Raw genomic sequence first — 19,587 nt, 5'->3', positions numbered from 1 at the left:
GGTCACTGTTATCTGCACAGGACTGTGGTGGAGCAGACTCGGAGTGGGGAGGAAATAAGGAGCTGGTTTTATATGTGTTCAACTTTAAATGTGCATCAGACGTCTGAGGGGAGGGGAGTCGGCACTGGTTCGCCCCAGGGTTTCAGGACAGAGGCGCGGCAGGAGGTGAGGATGCAGGGCTCCCAGGACACCGGGTGCCGACGGCCGTGAGGCTGGAGGAGCTCATCGGGGAGTGGGGTAGACAGAGGAGAGTCCAGACACAGGGCGTCCCAGCATCGCCACCAGGGAAAGCAGGAGGGGATGAAGGAATGAAGAGCGGGAACTGCGGCCAGGCAGGGAGAAAGCCAGAGCGTCACATCCGGAGGCCAACGAAGAAGGCATTTCGGGGGTTCAGTTGTGTTCATGCTGCTGGCAGGTCAAGTAGGGGAGGCCTGGGAACTGCCATTGTGCTCAGCATCAGAGGTCTCCATGGACCGTGCCAGCCCCCATCTCCCAGCATCTTGCAGACTGACACATACGGTGATGAGTCCAACCAGGTCTTGCTGCGTGGAGCTTACCAGCTGGCAGGAAATGACTGATCGTCTGAATGATATCTGTCGTGACTCTATGTCAGACACCTGCAGCAGGCCAGTTGTACAAAAGAATGTGTTTGCTTTGGTTGTTCACTCTTGTAGACTTGCTTTTAAGAGCAAAAAGATCTAACAGATATTTATCTAAGTGGTCTGAGGAATTGGTATTTCCTCTCCAAGTATCTTTATTCTCTTTTTCAGCTGGTTTTGGGCATAGTATTTTCGGGCATCTCAGGGGACAGAAAGGGGAAGTATTAAGGTCCGTGGTGATATTATATGTTACCTGTGTGTCATTTTCTCTAAATTGGCTTTACCTTTCCCAGATATCGATCCTGTGATGTCCCTGGTTTCCTTCTTGCTTTGGTCCCAGTTTTCATCTTTCCCCCTTCTAGTAGGGTCATGATAAAAGGAAGAACTTCTGCCTCTTTAAATTCCTGGTCCTTGCTACAGCATCATGCCTTGGTATTAGCAGTGTTTAAAAATGGTGTTTGGTATTACTATTGATAGAACTGCCTATATTGATGTAACAGAATATGCGTTAAAGCCTTGTCACATTGCCAGTAACATCCCAACACAGATGAAATCCTGTTGCGCATTCCTAGCCGGTTTACACTCTAATCAGAGTTGTGGTCATGTTATTTCAGAAAATCCATAAGTTGTTAGTGTTTTCTGCTCATCCATCATCTCGTAGCCTGTGTGTGATTAAGTTACTCACCCACTTCCCCACCGTGCAGGCATCAGGACCGTTATATTCGATGCACCTTGGCTCATTAAGAGGTGCTCAGTGGTCCCAGGTCTGGTCATGTAACTTTCAAACGATGCAGCTATTGGTATTTGTAGGTGCATCATTTTGGCAAACTTAGCATGTGATTTCTGTGCTGCTTATTGATTTTTCAGTTTGTCAAATATTCTTTCTCATTTATTTTTAGGGTTATCATCGACCCAATCATTATATTGCTACGCAAGGTAAGTTGATTCCAGCTTTGATGTCTTTCTCTGTTTGTTTGCCCGCTCTGTCATTTCATACCCAGCCCACCCTCCCTAGGAGCTCTGTCGCAGAGTGCCGTAGCCCCGATGATTGCGGTGTTAGCCATCAACACATGCACCCTGGTTTCCCATCAGAGGTCCTGGTGATGTAATCATTCGATTAGAACTTCATGTTGAGATCATTAGAAGAAATGTGTTCATCAGTTAATTATTGAATCAACTCTGTCTGCCTTAGCAATTAATCTGACATTTGCAAAAATTGATAAATAGATATTCGTTGAATAAATAGGTACTGAATAAAGACCTGAGCTGGTCACTGCTGGGAGTGCAAGCCGAATCCAGCAAGCACCCGTCTCACATTGGTGTGGGTCAGTGGGGAGGACATCTGCACACGCAGTATCACTTAAAACTTTGTGTGCAAGGTACAGATAACAGGTTTGGGAAACTCGGACAAGAAAGAGGTGGCTGTTGGGTGGGATGATTCAAAACCAGCTTTGTGGCAGAGGTGAGCTTGCGGGGAGAAAACATCTAATTGAGAGAGACATCACGAGCAAAGATCTGAAAGCAGCGAGTCAGTGCTCCTGGGTAGAAAGCAGTTGGTGGCTCACTTTGGCTAAAGGAAACAGAAGGCAAGTCAGAGGAACGTGTTGGGGAAGTTCATGGCGTGGTTTTGTTCTTTTTTTAATTGATTTTATTCAAGTATAGTTGTTTACAATGTTGTGTTAATTTCTGCTATTGAATCACAAAGTGATTCAATTGTACACATATATACATGGTGTGGTTTTTGTACCCCACCAGCGATGGGGCGGGTCATCTGTGGAGGGTGAGGATCGTGGGAGATCTGAGGATTTCAGGAAGAGGCATTGTCAGGGATGAGTTGGTGAGTCAATACAAGGTGAACCAAAGCAGTGCTGGGAAGCAGAGAGGACCTGCTAGGGTTAAAGAGTTAGGGATGAATAGAGAATAGTTCTCTCTTTTATTATTTTATCATCGTTTCTGGTAAAGCATCATATCCCAGAAACAGGAACAGGGAAATCCGAAGGATGCAACGTGCCAACATTTAGGGGTTGGCCGGGGGTTGCCCAAGAGCAAGTCAAAGGAGCAAGGGAATCAAGGATGACAAGAAATCATGGATGGAAAAGTCTCAGCTTGGAGGCGGGTAGGTCAGAGGTGTCCAGTGCGCCACGAGGAGAAGGAAGGTGCTAAAGGATTGAGGCCAAGTTCAGTGAATGAGTCACGAGGTAGAAGAGGCGGTCGTAGCCAGAGACCAGAATCCCAACACTTAGAGCAGCAGCAGCCGGTAGAACTTCCTGCATTGGTGGAACTCTTCTCTGTCTGTGCCATCCAGTATGGTAGCCGCTAGTCACTCGTGGCCACTGTTACTCAAAATGTATGCACTGCGGGACTTCCCTGGTGGCGCAGCGGTTGAGAGTCCGCCTGCCGATGCAGGGGACACGGGTTCGTGACTCGGTCCGGGAGGATCCCACATGCCGCGGAGCGGCTGGGCCGTGAGCCATGGCCGCTGAGCCTGCGCGTCTGGAGCCTGTGCTCCGCAACGGGAGAGGCCACAACAGTGAGAGGCCCGCGTACCGCAAAAAAAAAAAAAAAAAATGTATGCCCTGTGAATGAGGAACTGAATTTGAAGTTTTAATGTTGACTTAAAGAGCTACATTTGGCTTTTCCGCACTGGTGGTGTTGGGCACCAGAGCTCTGGGGTGGACAAACTGGGTGTAGCCAAAATGGAGCCTTACCCTCTATCCCCACGGCCACAGCAAAAGCCTGGTGGTACCACTCGTAGAGTCCAGTCTTACGTCACCACTTATAATTCTACACCCAGGTCCAGTGTGTTTCCTTCCCTGGAATGACGTCAGTAAAGTCTCCTTCCAAGGTCGCCTTGCAGTCAGAAGATACACCGCACAGACAGTGCCCAGTGTGAGCCTGGCACAAGGCAGGCCCTTGTTAGGAGGTGCTAAGGGCTTCAGAGAGCAAGTGCCCAGCTTATCTCACATCTAGACAGAACGAGGACGTGTTTCCGGACCTCTGAGTCCAACCCTGGGAGCTTCCAAACCGAACTAACCAATGCCTATGGAGGAACCATCACTAGTGCTTCACAGGATCCGCAAGGCTTTCAGAATGCCCCCAAGTCAGGGTCATAACAGCTCTGATTTCATACACCTGATGATTATTTGAAATTTGCAGTTTTTACAAATTTACATGAAAATTTTATTGCCAAATATACAAAACGCTCCAGAGTTCTTGATTAGCAGCCCACGTTTTCATAGAAAGTATAAGCAAAAAATTAAATCTGATTCAAATTTTCACAGTTTTCACTGTAGATTCCTGTGACTCAACAGCCAGCAGAAGTAGAGATTGAAACCCGCAAAGCCCTACATGGGTCCCCTCCCTTCGTTCGTTCTCTCTGCCCCTCTGTCCCCGAGGGAGGTCACGATACTTAACTGCTTAGCAGTCGTCCATGGCAGCCTTCAACCTCTCAAGTATTCATGAGCAAATATACTTGTAGGCAGCTGAGAAGTAGCAAATGTAATGTTTGCAGGAGACCACCACGGTGCCTTTAGCAGAGAAGGGTACCCCGCTGTTCACAGAGCGTGGCCCTTTCCTCGGTGCTGGGTGGGCTACAGGTTGGACTCCACGACCAGGCAGTCCTTCCATCGCTATTATTGGTGCAGCAGGAGGAGGAAGGAGTGAGCAGATTTTTAATCTAATATTCAGTCCAGACAGTACCCATCATGTTATGAGTCATACCTTCAGACCGTGACGTGCAGATTGATAAGTCAGAATGTCTTTTCTAGTGTGTGCCGCAAGCGCAGTGTAACTGGTGGCCTCGGGTTGCCGGTAATAAAGATTTCTGCTCGTCTGCAGTAATTGACCTGGGCAAGGTAAATAGAACATGCTCGTGGGTAGCTTTCATTAAAAAAACAAAAACCACAAACAAGCTGATTCTCAAAGTCCAGCAAAAAGGGTGATGAAGTCTAACAGGCAGGTGCAGTTTTTGAATCCCTCCTTTGCTCTTTTTTTTTCGTCTCTATTTTGCACTGAGATGAGTCTTTAAACTCACTTCACAGCAGGAACCCCTGAAACTACATGAATGGTCCATTTTCCTGACAACTGGTTTTATCCCCAAGAGTTGGAAATACATAGATTTCTAGCAAGTCCCTTCAATGCAGAGGGCGTGTCATGAATTTATCCCTTCAGCCTCTCCCCCTCCCTCAACTTTATTGATTTTTTTCCACCAGTAACTGACTTTGACCTTTGATGATCATGGTAATGTTTCTGCAAATTGAAGGGACCGCATTCAAGCCAGATCGGTGGCTTTTTGAGTGTGTTCTTCCCGTCTCCCCACCCTTTAATTGTTTTCCATCTGGCAGCTAATATATTGATGATCCGGTATGCACTTCATCACATCTGCCTGGCCAGCCATTAATACAAGTATAACACTCACCACTTAACAACTTGGCGTGCCAGGGGTCAGAGGAGAGGAACTCACGTCTGCGGCTGCTTCGTCCACACAAAGAGGCGGGGCAGAGCTGGGATTTCAAAAGCTGGTTCATGGAGAGAGGCAGTACACAGGCGAGTAGGGTCACCCAGAACGGATCGTAATCCTCCAAGACGATTCGGGAGAATGCCTGCCAGCCACGTGGTGCGAGAACGAGAAGCGTTCTCTTCATCGTTATTTACATTTATTTTTCAAACTGACTTCAAGGGTCCTGCTCAGAGAACTCAGGAAAGACAGTGTGAGGCAGTTGTGGAAGAAATGGCTGTAAGTCTGGGATGGACATGGCTGTCCAGCGCCGCATCCCTCTGCCTCAATTCCAAGCTCATCTGTGGGCTGGAGATGCACAGAAGCACGGGGAGATCCTACCCAGAGGACAGGAAATCCGGGGGGGCACAACGCAGTCACGGGGTAGGGCACCCGCGCTTGGCCGGGTTTCAGAGGAGCCAGACGGGGGGTAGAGGGGGAGGCAGGTCTTCATCCAGAGGATGGACCGAGTGGGAGGACACCCAGGGTCCAGGAGGAGCACAGCCCTTGGCAGTGGTCAGGAGGGAGACCGCCTGAGGGGGAAAGGTCTTCATCCACGGCATCTTGGGTCTTCTGGGTTGCTTCTTGAAATGGATCGCCGCTCAGGACAAATTCACACAGACACACAATTTTACACAGAAGTTCAGGCATTCTCCAACTTACTAAAATCCAGCCTGAAAGATCTATACCCCCTAGATTAAGACCCCTGAATTAGAGGGGTTAAGAACAAAGAACTGACAGGTAAAGTGAGGACACATTAAAAGGCTTTGAATAAGGAGCATTATTTAATGAAAGGCAGAAAGGCAGGGAGGGAAAAAGGAAGGATGTTTCTACTCCATGTGGTGGTGAAAACAGTGCTTTAAGAAGATTAATTAGTGTGGAATTATCCTGGAGAGAAAAACCTGCAAACAAAGATAACAGGGAGTAACCACAAGAAAATTTGGGATAGAAATGAATGACCCAGACAACAGGAATGGCAGGGGGCAGTTGTAGTTTTTATTTTACTCAACAATCCAGGTTGCATACAACTAAAGTATGTTTTCTAATATTAAATATGTTCTAGTGTCAAAACTGTTGATTTTTAAGTGTGATTCCTTCTCATTTAAGAAAAAAATAGTAGATACATTTTCTTTCTGTATTCGTACTTTGGGTTTATGTAGTACTTTCCTTTCTGAAACTTGGCATTTTTCTTTGTCCATCGTTCAGTAAATATTAAGTGCCTTTTATGTACTAGGCTTTGTGCTGTAACTAATTTAATGTATTTTCTGTCCTCTGACCATTTAAGATATTACTCGTCTCATTTCATAAATAGATTTGAGGCCCATGGGGAGAACTAACACGTAGCTGAGTGCCTGTGCCTTGCATCAGGGCTCTGCAAGCATCTCTGTAGTGGCTGGTGGGGCAGGATAATGTACGATCCCCACCTTGCACTGCGTGCTGCCACTTCTGTGGGCCTCACGAAGCTCACCCCCCAAAGTCACGTGGTGAATCTTTTACAAAATGAGTCTAGGATCCAGCATCTTCCTCCTAAGTTGTGATGCATCTCAAAAAGCAAATTTTCTATGATACGTTCATACCTGAAAATACTTCTTAATTAAAATTGTCTTAAATGTCCTGAAATATGACACTGAGCGTTTGGAGTCGCCTTGTTCCCAGCTGGGCATCTGGGCATCTGGAAGACACCCTGGTCCAGGGCTTAGCTGATCCAGGGAGTTAATGCTGACGGTAACACAGAGACTCTGCATGGCAAGATCAAGGCCGAGCTCAGAACTCTAGTTGGGTGGCCAACCCTGTTGAATTAGCACGATTCAGAAAGAAAGAAACGGTAAAGTGGGTGTCGGGGCACCTGTACTCAAGGAGAGTAAATTATATGGATTTTAACAATCTAGAATTTAAAAGATGTTCATCTTTCCTGCCCAGAGACTCTGAACGCTCAGTGTCACATTTCAGGACTCCAAGTCACGCTGGCATAGACCCAGGAACTGAGAGAGACTTACTGTCCGTCGGACAGAACTGCCCTCAGCCTGGCAAGGGTAGTCTGTGTCTCAGGCCAGCCAGAGAGGAAGATGCTTCAGCAGAAGGCTGCTTCATGGCCTGGCATCCAAAGAAGGGCCACAAGCGCCTACTCACGGCCTGGTGGAGGGCGGGCACGAAGCAGATGCCCAGTGGGACGGCAGGAGCGCGGGAGGGAGTGAAGGGATGAGCAGATGCGTGAATGGGGAGCTGCCACGTGCCCAGCACCAACCAGGCAGTAGAACACTCCATCCAAGCCACACGGCACCTCCGCTGGCCTGACACGGTGTCTACTGACCTGGATGGATTTTTAGCTCCAGTATCTGTGACTGTGTCTGTTCTAAGTTAAGGGCTGGTCACCTCCTGTTCTCGTGAACACTTTTTCTTTCAACATGTCAGTAAATCAAGGCACTGTTTTTGGAGACTGTCCACTTAGTCGAAGTCACTTTGCTTAGCTCCACACTGACTCTGCTCACGCGTATATGGCCCCCCAACTACACCTTAGATAGTCAGTCTTATTTGTCCATAATTATAAGCTGTTACTAATTTGGAAAAGAGAAACCTAAAGCAAATTTCCTCCAGAGACTTTGAGCTAGGGGCAGACTCTTACATGAAAATAATAAAAACGTGGGGTGTGAAGGTTTACAGTGGAAATACCTCCTATCCTCCACTACGGCAGAACAGTTGGAACTTTGCTACAGTGACTCCATTCCGTTTACTTTTCATTTGTGTTTCTTCTGCATTTCATCCACATACCCTGTGTGGCATGAACATTGTTAATAAGGATTTTCAGAAAGATGAATATGGGTTAAATTTTCCCGGGCGTCTGAAGCAGTAATTACCGGGACCTAGAAGCGCACACTGCTGCCCTCAGCAAGTTGAGACTTGCCAGAGGGTCCGTGCAAGTTCTACACACTCTGTAAAGAGCTTTTGTCTCCTGGGTTCTGACCTCCAGGTGGAGATGAGCACTTGAAATTATTTCTCAGTAGAATTGAAAGGAAACATTTTTTTAAATCAAAAGCTAAGCCCTCAGTAAACAACTTTTGTTTTTATTCCTTCCTCCAAGCACCAGCTCTGCGCACACCTCAAGTACAAATTCTCCATTAGCAGCTATTGTTCTTCCTGGCTAAGGTGTTCCCGCATTGTCAGTGGGTTGTAGGTTATGTTTGGATTCACTTATCATATCCTATTAGAGGTTGATTTAAAAGTATTGCCCGGTAAACTGGAGTATGCTCGAGTTTCCAAACTTAAATAGGAAGGCTTTGAGGAAGTGTGATTTATACCTAGAGAAACAGTGACCTCTGAGGAGGTCTAGGTATTCCCGACACCCAGGGCCGAGGTCTGCATGCAGGGCCCACCTTCATCTTACTCTCCATCTGCAGGTTTCCAAGGGAAAATGAACAATTTCAAGAAAACAGCTTATCCACAAACTCCCTTTAAAACGATAGTTTTTCTTCACCAGATTAATTTCAAAAGTTACTGGCCAGTTAACCAAAAGGTCGGATCACAGACATGGCTCAGCCCTGTGCTCTTAATAAACTCTCTCATTAGAAGTGAGAACGTTTAAAGTCAGCTTGCATATTAAAAGATGAAACCAAAAATAGATCATGTTAGGTACCATCCTTCGGGGTTGTCACAGATGCTATGGCGGAAACATATCCCTCAAGGAACAGAACCTAAGTTGATACAGAATAATTTGAAGACAAATGCTGTCTCACAGGTACTGGGTCCTCAACTGCCTGGAAACAAATGCTTTTTAAATCTTTCAGAGTAATTTGGAAGTGTTCCTGATTTGAAGTAGAAAAATGATAGCATCTTTTAGAGATGGTAGAAACTTTAAAAAACCTTTAAGTCCAACTCTCTTGTTTTGTAATTGAAACAGTTGAAACTTAAAGCACAAATAGATTTAAGTGACTCTCATCATGTCAGTTCAAATGAGTCACGATTGCAAAAGGATTTGCGAACTGTATGGGTGAACATTCGTATTTGAATAGTGCGTACGCCGTGTTCAACTTAGGAGGAACATCATGTGTTTCCAGCCTCCTGAGGGGCCTTGGTTAACAGTGAGGAAAACGTAGGAGGTCACATCTTTCTTCCAGGTTCCGTCCTGAAAGGACAGAGCTGTGACACACACCCCAGGTGCTTTCTCTGGGGCTGGCCTACCCCGGCCTTCACCCCTCTTTGCAAAGCCAAGCTGTTCCTTTCAGGCATAGTTCATCGAAAATTGAACCAATATTTCTGTGCCTCTACCAAGTGCCTGCTAAGTACAGGGCTGGGCATAGAGCACTGGCTCGGGAATTACACAGTGTGCCATGTATGTAAGCAACCAGCTGCTACCGATCTGTGAGTTTACAGCAACGTCAGATTTGGGCGGTATTTTAGCTGTTTCTCTCTCCCAGCCCTAAACCGTTGAGCAGGTGGAGAAGTGAGGCCTGATTTTGCCCTAGAACCACACTCTTCCTGCGTCTCGGGACCAGGGTCCTTTATCGCCCATCGATAGGGTTTTGGACAAGTTTCTCAAGGCAGCAGACTTGAGGAAGTTTCTAGCCACTGCCAGTTCTTTTTCTCGCCTTCTCACTCAAAGGGATGCTTCTGGAGATCTCCCAGTGCCGTCGAAAACTTGAGATAGCCTGCGCTCCGCCGCGCCTAGGGTGTCAGCTTACCTCTACTTTACTAATTTATCACATTCATTCTCTTTTTCTTAAATAAAAATGGATCCCACTTGTGTACTGAAAAAAAGCTTAATTAAAGAAGATAGTGAGTCATGCAAGCTTTTATTTCTCTGGCAGTGGCCCCTGAAACATATGGAGGTTTTCCCCTTCTCGCTTTGCTTCTCCTTGACAGAAGGCAGGCAGCTCCTTTGGGTCACCCAACCCCTCCACTCTGAAGGCTGCCATTCTTTCTTTCCTCCTTGATGGCCTTCTCTCCGTGCCCCTCTTGAGAGCGTGAACAAGCACTCAGGATGAGTGCACGAGGGTTCTCTTTGGAGACAGGCCTGATGGATGCTCTGTGACTCCGCCAGCAAGAGGCTCTTGTAATGTGAACATTTGTCATGTTCCTCCCTCCCGAGGCTGCAAACGCTTTCTCATCCGCCTCCTCGCAGCTCTTCGCGCGTATCTCCATCAAGCCTGTCGCGGGGATCAGGGACCAGTGGGAATGCCTCTCATCTCTGGATCTGAGACTGGACCCTTGCCACACGCTGCCTACCACCCTGCCGTTGTCTTCTATACACAAGTTCCTCTTTGGAGGCCTCGTCTTTGCCGCCGCTCAAATATGACTTACCTGCCTTTATCCTTCAGTTTCCATGTCAAGAATAATAGCAGCCTTTGCATTCCCATTCACAGGGGCACCACTGCAAGCTGGAAATGTTTATGTAACTGCTAGGGTGGCGTGATTCTAGAGGAGGGCTGAGTATAGTCCAAAAGGAACAAAAGCCAAGTAACGGTTCATTTAGGTAGATGGGGCTTCCAGAAATGCTTTGGAACATTCTAGTCCTGCCAGGAGTCACCCTGTTACTGGTTCTGTTCACAAATAGTCCTTTGCTTAGGTAACATGGTCACAATCAAATCTTTGAAACCTAAAGATTTTATTTGGCCGTAAAATTGCTTCCATATACAAATATGTTTTATGTCAGTAACTAGGACAAGGCTTTTTCCCCTGCAAGAGGCAGTAGAGCAGAGTGGTTAGTTAGAGTGTAGACACTGAAGTTCCACTGCTGAGGCTCAGATTCCAGCTCTGCCAGCAACCTCTCAGTAAGTATTAGCTAAAATTCTTATCATTATTCCATTGATTCCAAAAACACATCGCTCAAAGCACATAGGTAGTCAGGCTTTAACCCAAGTATAGCGTATGCTCGTGTCATTTTCATAAAAGCTAATACATTCTACACCTGTTAGTGCTTCTTCCAGGATGTACCAAAGGGAACCACTTACATTTTCACCAGCATCCTGCATCCCCCTCCAGACTACAAAAATTATCGTCGCTGTTGTTGACTTTTAAACAAACACGGGTTGCAAAGACAATAAGCTAACTCATCAACTGCAGGTAGCATATTTTCCTTCAGTTTTTGAAGTCTTGCAGACATTGACCATCTCTGATAGCAGCAAAGAACACCAGCGTGGAGTCCTGAGGCCTCTCTGATGCATCCTTAGAGTCAGACTACATGTAAGTGAAAACAGCTTAATTCCAAGGACCAGACAAGTCCCTTCCCAAGAGGCTTCTTCCAAACCAATTTCTGATATAAGAATCACACAAGGAGAGGAGCTTTGGAAGGCCAGGAAACCACTGGAGGAGAAAATGGGGCTGAGCAGTGATCTGGGAAAGAGAATAATGATGACAGGAGCAGAGGGGGAAATCAGAGGGAGACAGAGGGGGAAATCAGAGGGAGACAAAGGGCAAGACGTGTGCTCTTGGCCTGTTTCTGCAGCCTATCTGTGTTGGGTGGGGCTGGACTGTTTGTGTATCAGAAATTATTTTAAGGCTTCCATGGGTGATCTTGTAGACTTTTATTTTGAAATGATTCAAAATAAATTGATTCCGGCTTCCCCGGTGGCGCAGCGGTTGAGAGTCCGCCTGCCCGATGTAGGGCACACGGGTTCGTGCCCCGGTCCAGGAGGATCCCACATGCCGCGGAACGGCTGGGCCCGTGAGCCATGGCCGCTGGGGCTGCGCGTCCGGAGCCTGTGCTCCGCAACGGGAGAGACCACAACAGTGAGAGGCCCACGTACCGCAAAAAATAAATAAATTAATTAATTAATAATAAATAAAAATAAATTGATTTTAACACATGTAGCTTTTGCTTAAGAAAAAAGAAAACCTCTAAAAATATTATGACAAAGTTAGGTCGCAAAGCCACTATTTTCATTTATTTTCTTCTTTTAAGGTCTTAAAATAATGGGTGAGGGAAAGGAAGAAGGTATCCAGAATACTTGAGTCATTTTGTTTTGAGTTTACTGTTTTTAAAAAGGTGCTTCTTGGGCTTCCCTGATGGCGCAGTGGTTGAGAGTTCACCTGCTGATGCAGGGGACACGGGTTCGTGCCCCGGTCCGGGAAGATCCCACATGCCGCGGAGCGGCTGGGCTCGTGAGCCATGGCCGCTGAGCCTGCGCTTATGGAGCCTGTGCTCCGCAACGGGAGAGGCCACAACAGTGAGAGGCCCGCGTACCACACACACACAAAAAAAAGTGCTTCTTTGTCTGTTTTTACCGTTGACTTGAGACATAGTTAAGAGTGGTGTGGAAATGCACAAACTTCTCCTTGTAAAGATAGATTAAGGAAAACCACAATAAAAATTATGAAGGCTATAAAAATGTATAACAGAAGAAGAATTATAATAATGACTAATCAACATAGGATGAACTCATATTGGAATTAAGATACTAGAAAATACAAATATAAAAAATGGGAAGGTGACGATGAAATACAAAGTTTCTGGTATCTCTTAGGAAGAAAGTGGCTATTGATTAAATTTATCTTTATTAACACATTAAATAATGCCTACTATATTATTCTTTATTGTTTTTAAGTATTTTATAATTATTTTTAGTGAATAAGATGAAAGTCAGATTATTAACCAAAAAAAAGCCAAAAGTTGAGGGGTTATGACTGATACTACAGACAGAGGTTTCCCAAGCTGTTTTAGATTTTATAGTAGCCTGTCCATTAGTGTTTGGTTTATACCGATTTTCTAGTAATTAAATCTGACATGACCTTTTGGTGTCCAATCAGGATTTCATATGTTCTAGTAATGCACCTGGAAACTGACATCCCATGACACTAATTATCTAGAGAAAGCCATGAATGTTTGCACAGTTCATGTTGGCACACCTTCTTATTTCAGTCTGAAAGGAGAATTTTAGGGGATGGTATGAGTGAGGTGTAAACATCACCATGTGGATGGTGTGTCCTAGAGGAAGTGGATGCACACACAGTGGATGCCTAGTTTTTTCAGACATAAGAGGAGCACCTTGTGAGCCAATTTAGGAGAAACAGGGTACTCAGCAAGTTCCTGCTCACCAGTCAACGATACTTCAATTAAAAAAAGGAAAAGAAGTAGAAAAGTTAAAAAAAAAAAAAAGACTCAGGCAGTGGGTAAACCTACTCCAGTGTAAGAAGGGATTTGTCATTGCGTGAGAACCATGGAAATGTAGTAACCAAAAAAGAAAAAACCCACTGTTTAATGTCATTAATTAAGTCATCACTTATGACCCTACTTCTTTTTTTTTTTTAAACATCTTTATTAGAGTATAATTGCTTTACAATGGTGTGTTATTTTCTGCTTTAAAACAAAGTGAATCAGCTATACATATACACATATCCCCATATCTCCACCCTCTTGCATCTCCCTCCCACCATCCCTATCCCACCCCTCTAGGGGGTCACAAAGCACCAAGCTGATATCCCTGTGCTATGTGGCTGCTTCCCACTAGCTATCTATTTTACGTTTGGTAGTGTATATATGTCCATGCCATTCTCTCACTTCGTCCTATCTTACCCTTCCCCCTCCCCATGTCCTCAAGTCCATGCTCTACGTCTGCGTCTTTATTCCTGTCCTGCCCCTAGGTTCTTCAGAACCTTTTATTTTTTTTAGATTCCATATATATATGTGTTAGCATACAGTATTTGTTTTTCTCTTTCTGACTTACTTCACTCTGCATGAAAAACTCTAGGTTCATTCACCTCATTACAAATAACTCAATTTCATTTCTTTTCATGGCTGAGTAATATTCGATTGTATATATGTGCCACATCTTCTTTATCCATTCATCTGTCGATGGACACTTAGGTTGCTTCCATGTCCTGGCTATTGTAAATAGAGCTGCAATGAACACTGTGGTACACGACTCTTTTTGAAATTATGGTTTTCTCAAGGTATATGCCCAGTAGTGGGATTGCTGGGTCGTATGGTAGTTCTATTTTTAGTTTTTTAAGGAACCTCCATACTGTTCCATAGTGGCTGTATCAATTTACATTCCCACCAACAGTGCAAAAGGGTTCCTTTTTTCCACACCCTCTCCAGCATTTATTGTTTGTAGATTTTTTGATGGTGGCCATTCTGACTGGTGTGAGGTGATATCTCATTGTAGTTTTGATTTGCATTTCTCTAATGATTAGTGATGTTGAGCATTCTTTCATGTGTCTGTTGGCTATCTGTATATCTTCTTTGGAGAAATGTCTATTTAGGTATGACCCTACTTCTAACAAGGCATTATTTCATTATAGCTTCAATACTAATCTTCTCTTCTTTTACTAAATTAAAATTAAAATTCCATTGGACTGGTCACTAAATTAAATTTCCACTGGTGAACATTCTAACCCTGTAATGCTGGACATAAAGGGTGTTTCACATGAGAGCTGTCCTTAGAAAATGCTGCCACTTATATTTTTGAATTTAGGTTAAATAAAGTATTCCCAAGTTTTCCCCATCACAGAACAATTTCTCAGTGTTTGCTTCTAAATCTTTAGTTGATTTTTATTGTTTCTTTCAAATGGTAATCGGGGGGGGGGTATTCTTAACAATTCAGGAAAATAAGCAAATTTCATCCTGTGAACCTAGGCGTCTCAACTTCGCTTTTCTTTTTCTGCAGCTGAAACCAAAAATTATTCATAAAAATTCCATGATTTTCACTTAAGTAGCCTCAGGGGAGAGCAGATGCACCTATCAAATAAGTGTTATTAAGGATTACTAATTATTAATGCAGAAGCCAACTGCTTTCTGTGTCACCATTGTCACTTTTGTGACATACCAGACAGATGCAGTCCGTAAAGCATGGTGGCATATTCTACCTTTTATGTTTCACTGCTACAAAAATGAAAAGCTACTAAATGTAAAATTATAAACGTAAGTGTTATAGAAGCATCAGATTGAAAACTCACTTAAAGTTTTGTAATAAAAACTTATTCAGAAACCACTGAAGGGACATCTGATGTTTGGAACGTTGAGTAAGTGACTTCATAATACTTATTCTAGATTATCTCCAGCAGCAGCAATAACAATAATGGATCAGAAATTTAGGGCGACTTTTTTTTGTTTTGTTTTTTTTGTGGTACTCGGGCCTCTCACTGTTGTGGCCTCTCCCATTGCGGAGCACAGGCTCCGGACGCGCAGGCTCAGCGGCCATGGCTCACGGGCCCAGCCGCTCCGCGGCATGTGCGATCTTCCCGGACCAGGGCATGAACCCGTGTCCCCTGCATCGGCAGGTGGACTCTCAACCACTGCGCCACCAGGGAAGCACTCTCAGGAGTTTTTGTTCAATAAATAGAGTAGATCCCTCCGCTCTGGACACTGATGTCTGTCTGCATCTGCAGGAAGCTCAGGGGCTCCCTCTGGACTTGACCTTTTGATACCTGGGCTCAGCTTTCTAGCCCACTGGGCCCACCGCCTCCAGGCCCCCTTCCTTCCTCCCTTCCTTCCTTCCTTCCTTCCTCCCTCCCTCCCTCCCTCCCTCCCTCCCTTCCTTATGGCTGTGGATACCTCGTCACACATCAGGCCAACCCACCTCCTCTCAGACAACCAAACACTTCTTCCTCTGCCTTATTCCTAGAAGGTAGGCTTTCAGTCTAAAAGATTTTTCCCTAGTTGTGTTTTTAATGTCTTCTTCTACTACTCATAAGGTCTGAACCCACAATTCTTGTAAAAATTTCGCATGTTGTCTCAAAATGGCTCCCATGTGTCCCTTCCCCACTCAGGTGGCACTAAGTCGCCCCTACTGGATGTTTCACCCAGAGGACCTGCCCCCCTCATTCCTCCCACCAAAGTCACATCCACTCTGCACTCCACCACTGCAGGAAGAAGTACAATCTCTTCCTGACGTTGACTACTGTAGACATACATCACTGGCTGACAGTGGTCTGCAAATGGTTTCCCTTGTGAATCCCCAAAAGAAGTTTGAAAAAATTATGTATCCCCTTTGAACATTTTAAGTTGCTATCTAAAATTTTCATCATAGGTTTATATACATTTATTTGTTAATAGGAGATAGGTGATATTTAATTATTTTCTAATATAAAATGAGGATTGATATAATGAGAATAAATATTTTATGATGTGCAATAAATAGAGTTTAACCACCTTACAGATTAAAGCACACCGAATCTGAAAGAAAACACATGAAACTTTCATCCATGGTTTGCATCCAGGAAAACCTGGCTGTCCTACAGAACAGCCCAGTTCCAGTTAAAAGAATAAGTGTTACCAGCCTCTACCACTTTGGATGTCCTGAAGTCAGAGCATCTCAGTATGAACCAAAACACCCCATTTTTAACACCAGATTTTTCCCTTTATATAAGTATGTTTCATAAGGGAAGGCAGGAAGCACTGTGAGTTTCCAGGGTCAGTATTTCAGTCCACCCCTTGGTTTCACACCTGCAGGTCTTTTCACCAGGGCAGTGCCCCATAGTAATATTTAAGATGAGTGAGGGCTTTGTCAAGTTTGAGAGAGACCACTGTTCCTGGAACTCCTCAGGGAGATCAGTTTGGGCAGAGTCCATAAAGCCGCTAAGTGTCTAGAAATTACTGCTTTGGAAACTACCCATGTCCCCCTTGAAAAATCTCCTTGTGTCTGCAGAGGTGTGCACATCTCAGTTGAAGTTCAGGAGTCCCAGGACGCCGACCTTACTGCACTTTATATGCGAGTGTGGTGTGTTCTTGCCTTATACAGCCACAAGCCTCTTGAAAGCAGGGGCTATATTTCTATTACCACTTTTGCATCCCTCACCATCCCTCCCAGGGTGCCTGGCACAGAGCAGGCTAAGTGCTCCCCCGTGGATGTGGGTCGTACACTTAGATTCCCACCAGGGGCCAGGAAGGGGATAAGAACGAATGAAGCAAGCTCGGAGGGGTCCGGGCAGGGGGTCGTCGCAGGGATCCCAGGGAGGTGGCACCTGCGACAGCAAAAGCCGAGACTGGAGACCCGGTCCAGGCACAGGCTGTGCGGGGCCACATTTGCCTCATTAAGGAATCTGGGTTTTACTCAGTGGAAACCCCTTGGAAGCTTTTTAAGCAGGAAAGTAACGTTTTGCAGAGGCAAGCTGTGGCTGAGATGGGGAGAACAGGCTGGGGGAGCCCCAGGGTGAGGCTACGCTGATCATTCAGGGGGCACGTGGCTTGGCGGGGTGGGCGGTGAAAACGGAGGGAGTAAACCAGGATGTGCTGGGTTCTGGAAATGCTCGGATGCAGAGGGGGTTGAGGCCGCGGAGAAGGGGCCTTGGGAGAGGACGTGCCCACGAACTTGGCCTTTATTCTATAGCAGTGGGACCATGGGAGGCTTAAAAGAGGGAAATTGATCTCATATAAAAAGGCATTTTAAAAGGTGGTTTTTGGTGGTTGACATGGCTTTCCTTCTCTTCTCCTCTTGCCGGGATCATGATGACTTGTACACACACACCTGTCAGGTAGGGCCCTTCCCAGTTCCTTAGATGCTTACCTGGCGGCATTGTGACCCGTGGGGTTAGACCTCACCCCGTGGACAACTTTGCTGACCTCTCTCTGCCTCAGTCTCCTTTCAGTAAAATGGGGGAAGAGTAGCACCTATCAGATAAGGTTGTGATTTTTAAATTAATGACATAATACGTGTAAAACACTCAAAAGAGACCTGGGAAATAGTAACAGCTCAAAAGAAGTTAGGAATTATCCTGTTTACAGTGGAATACCAATTCCTATCTGTACCCTTTCTTCCCTTCCAAAAACTCTCATACACCACCATGAGCTCCAAAGGACCTTGACTTCCTGTGGCTCTAACACAGAAAACATACTATATAGAAATGAGAATGTGAAAAGAAAGGAGGGGTAGGAGTCATCTATCAAGGTTTGAAATTATGATTTTTTTTTTTTTTTTTTTTTTTTTTTTTTTTTTTGCGGTACACGGGCCTCTCACTGTTGTGGCCTCTCCCGTTGCGGAGCACAGGCTCCGGACGCGCAGGCTCAGCGGCCATGGCTCACGGGCCCAGCCGCTCTGCGGCATGTGGGATCTTCCCGGACCAGGGCACAAACCCGTATCCCCTGCATCGGCAGGCGGACTCTCAACCACTGTGCCACCAGGGAAGCCCTGAAATTATGATTTTTAGTATCTCCCACTGCCCATGAACTAGAGAACTGGTCTTCCACAATACAGCCATCCTTGAATGTCTTTCACTTACCCTTTTCACGGCTTTTCATTGTTTTCATTCTGCTCTAGTTCTCTCTGCCCTTTGTTGTTGCTGCTTCTCCAGGGTTGGGTGGTGTAAGAACACCCGTCCGATATACAAACTACCAAACGTAATGTAGATAGCTAGTGGGAAGCAGCCGCATAGCACAGGGAGATCAGCTCGGTGCTTTGTGACCGCCTGGAGGGGTGGGATAGGGAGAGTGGGAGGGAGGGAGACGCAAGAGGGAAGAGATACGGGAACATATGTATATGTATAACTGATTCACTTTGTTATAAAGCAGAAACTAACACACCATTGTAAAGCAATTATACCCCAATAAAGATGTTTAAAAAAAAAAAAGAACACCCGTCCACACGTCTCTGCTCAGCAGAGAGAGGTCTGTACGTGCTGACGATCACCAGGGAAGTGGGATGTGGTCCTGGCCTGATGCTATTGAAATTTCAGGACCTTACCTTTTAAACGCTTCGGTCCCCCAGGGACAGCTGCTGAGAATAACCCTCCCGCCTAGTGTGCCAACATCTGTAAATGCATGGCCACAGTGAACATGGGGCTCGCACGCAACCAGCAACTGCAGAAATCAGATACCTTCTGGGGCTGTCATTGCAGCCATTCATGCCAGAGGGAGCGGGGTTCACAGCATCCTTTGCCTGCTGTTTCCTTGTCTTAGGAGTTTATCTGTTTGTCCACCCTGAGAGCAATCTCCAGTGGCCTCTCCGTGGATTATTCTCCCCATGCTGAGGGTGTTTTCCAGCTTTGGGGAGACAGACATCAAAGGCTAGGAATACATCCCTAGCCCCTCCAGGCGGTCCTCCTCAGGTGGTCCTCCCCCAGTTTCAGTCCAGCGACAGTATGGGACTGAGAGTAAGCGCCGTGTACCAGGCACGCATCTGGAGACTCTCGGTGTTGGCTCACAATGGCCACGGTCATCCGACGCCACCAGGAGCTGCTAAAACCACATGGTGTCAGTGAGGTCACCCCGCCCCAGCCTCCAGTGTGCTTTTTGATTTTGTTTGGGGACGTGTATCTCTGAATCATAAGGTATTCGGGTCTCAGGAAATAATTTGAAATATGTTGAAGAGAAAAGGAAAACAGGATTGACAAATTTTGCATTTGTCAATGAAATGCAAATTCAAGAAATCCTTACCTTTGGGTTCCTGCCTTCTTCCGTGTTTCCCCCTCAAAAAAAAAAAAAAAAAAAAAACAAGATTTCAATGAACATTCATGAAAATATCTTGAATCGTCAGCCAAGATAAGACTCTCTGGTGCCCACCCTGAGCAGCTCCATCATTGAATTGCCCCAGGTGTGGGAGGAGCTGAGTGGTGTGCAGGAGGGGC

At 45.6% G+C, this 19,587-nt stretch overlaps 1 protein-coding gene across 4 annotated transcripts in view; it reads left to right on the top strand.

Annotated features, from left to right (window-relative positions):
* Nucleotides 1-19,587, top strand: part of PTPRM (protein tyrosine phosphatase receptor type M) — a 746,863-nt gene that overhangs the window by 663,275 nt on the left and 64,001 nt on the right. For all 4 annotated transcript variants that reach the window (XM_082668014.1, XM_082668012.1, XM_082668013.1 and 1 more), the window contains one exon: nucleotides 1,499-1,535. In XM_082668014.1, the coding sequence (XP_082524140.1) occupies nucleotides 1,499-1,535 (37 nt within the window). The remainder of the gene's footprint in view (nucleotides 1-1,498; nucleotides 1,536-19,587) is intronic.

Source organism: Grampus griseus (assembly GCF_964374135.1).
Source record: "Grampus griseus genome assembly, chromosome: 12".
NCBI lineage: Eukaryota > Metazoa > Chordata > Mammalia > Artiodactyla > Delphinidae > Grampus > Grampus griseus.
Note: the sequence above shows the minus strand (reverse complement) of the source record. Positions and strands in the feature narration are given on the sequence as shown.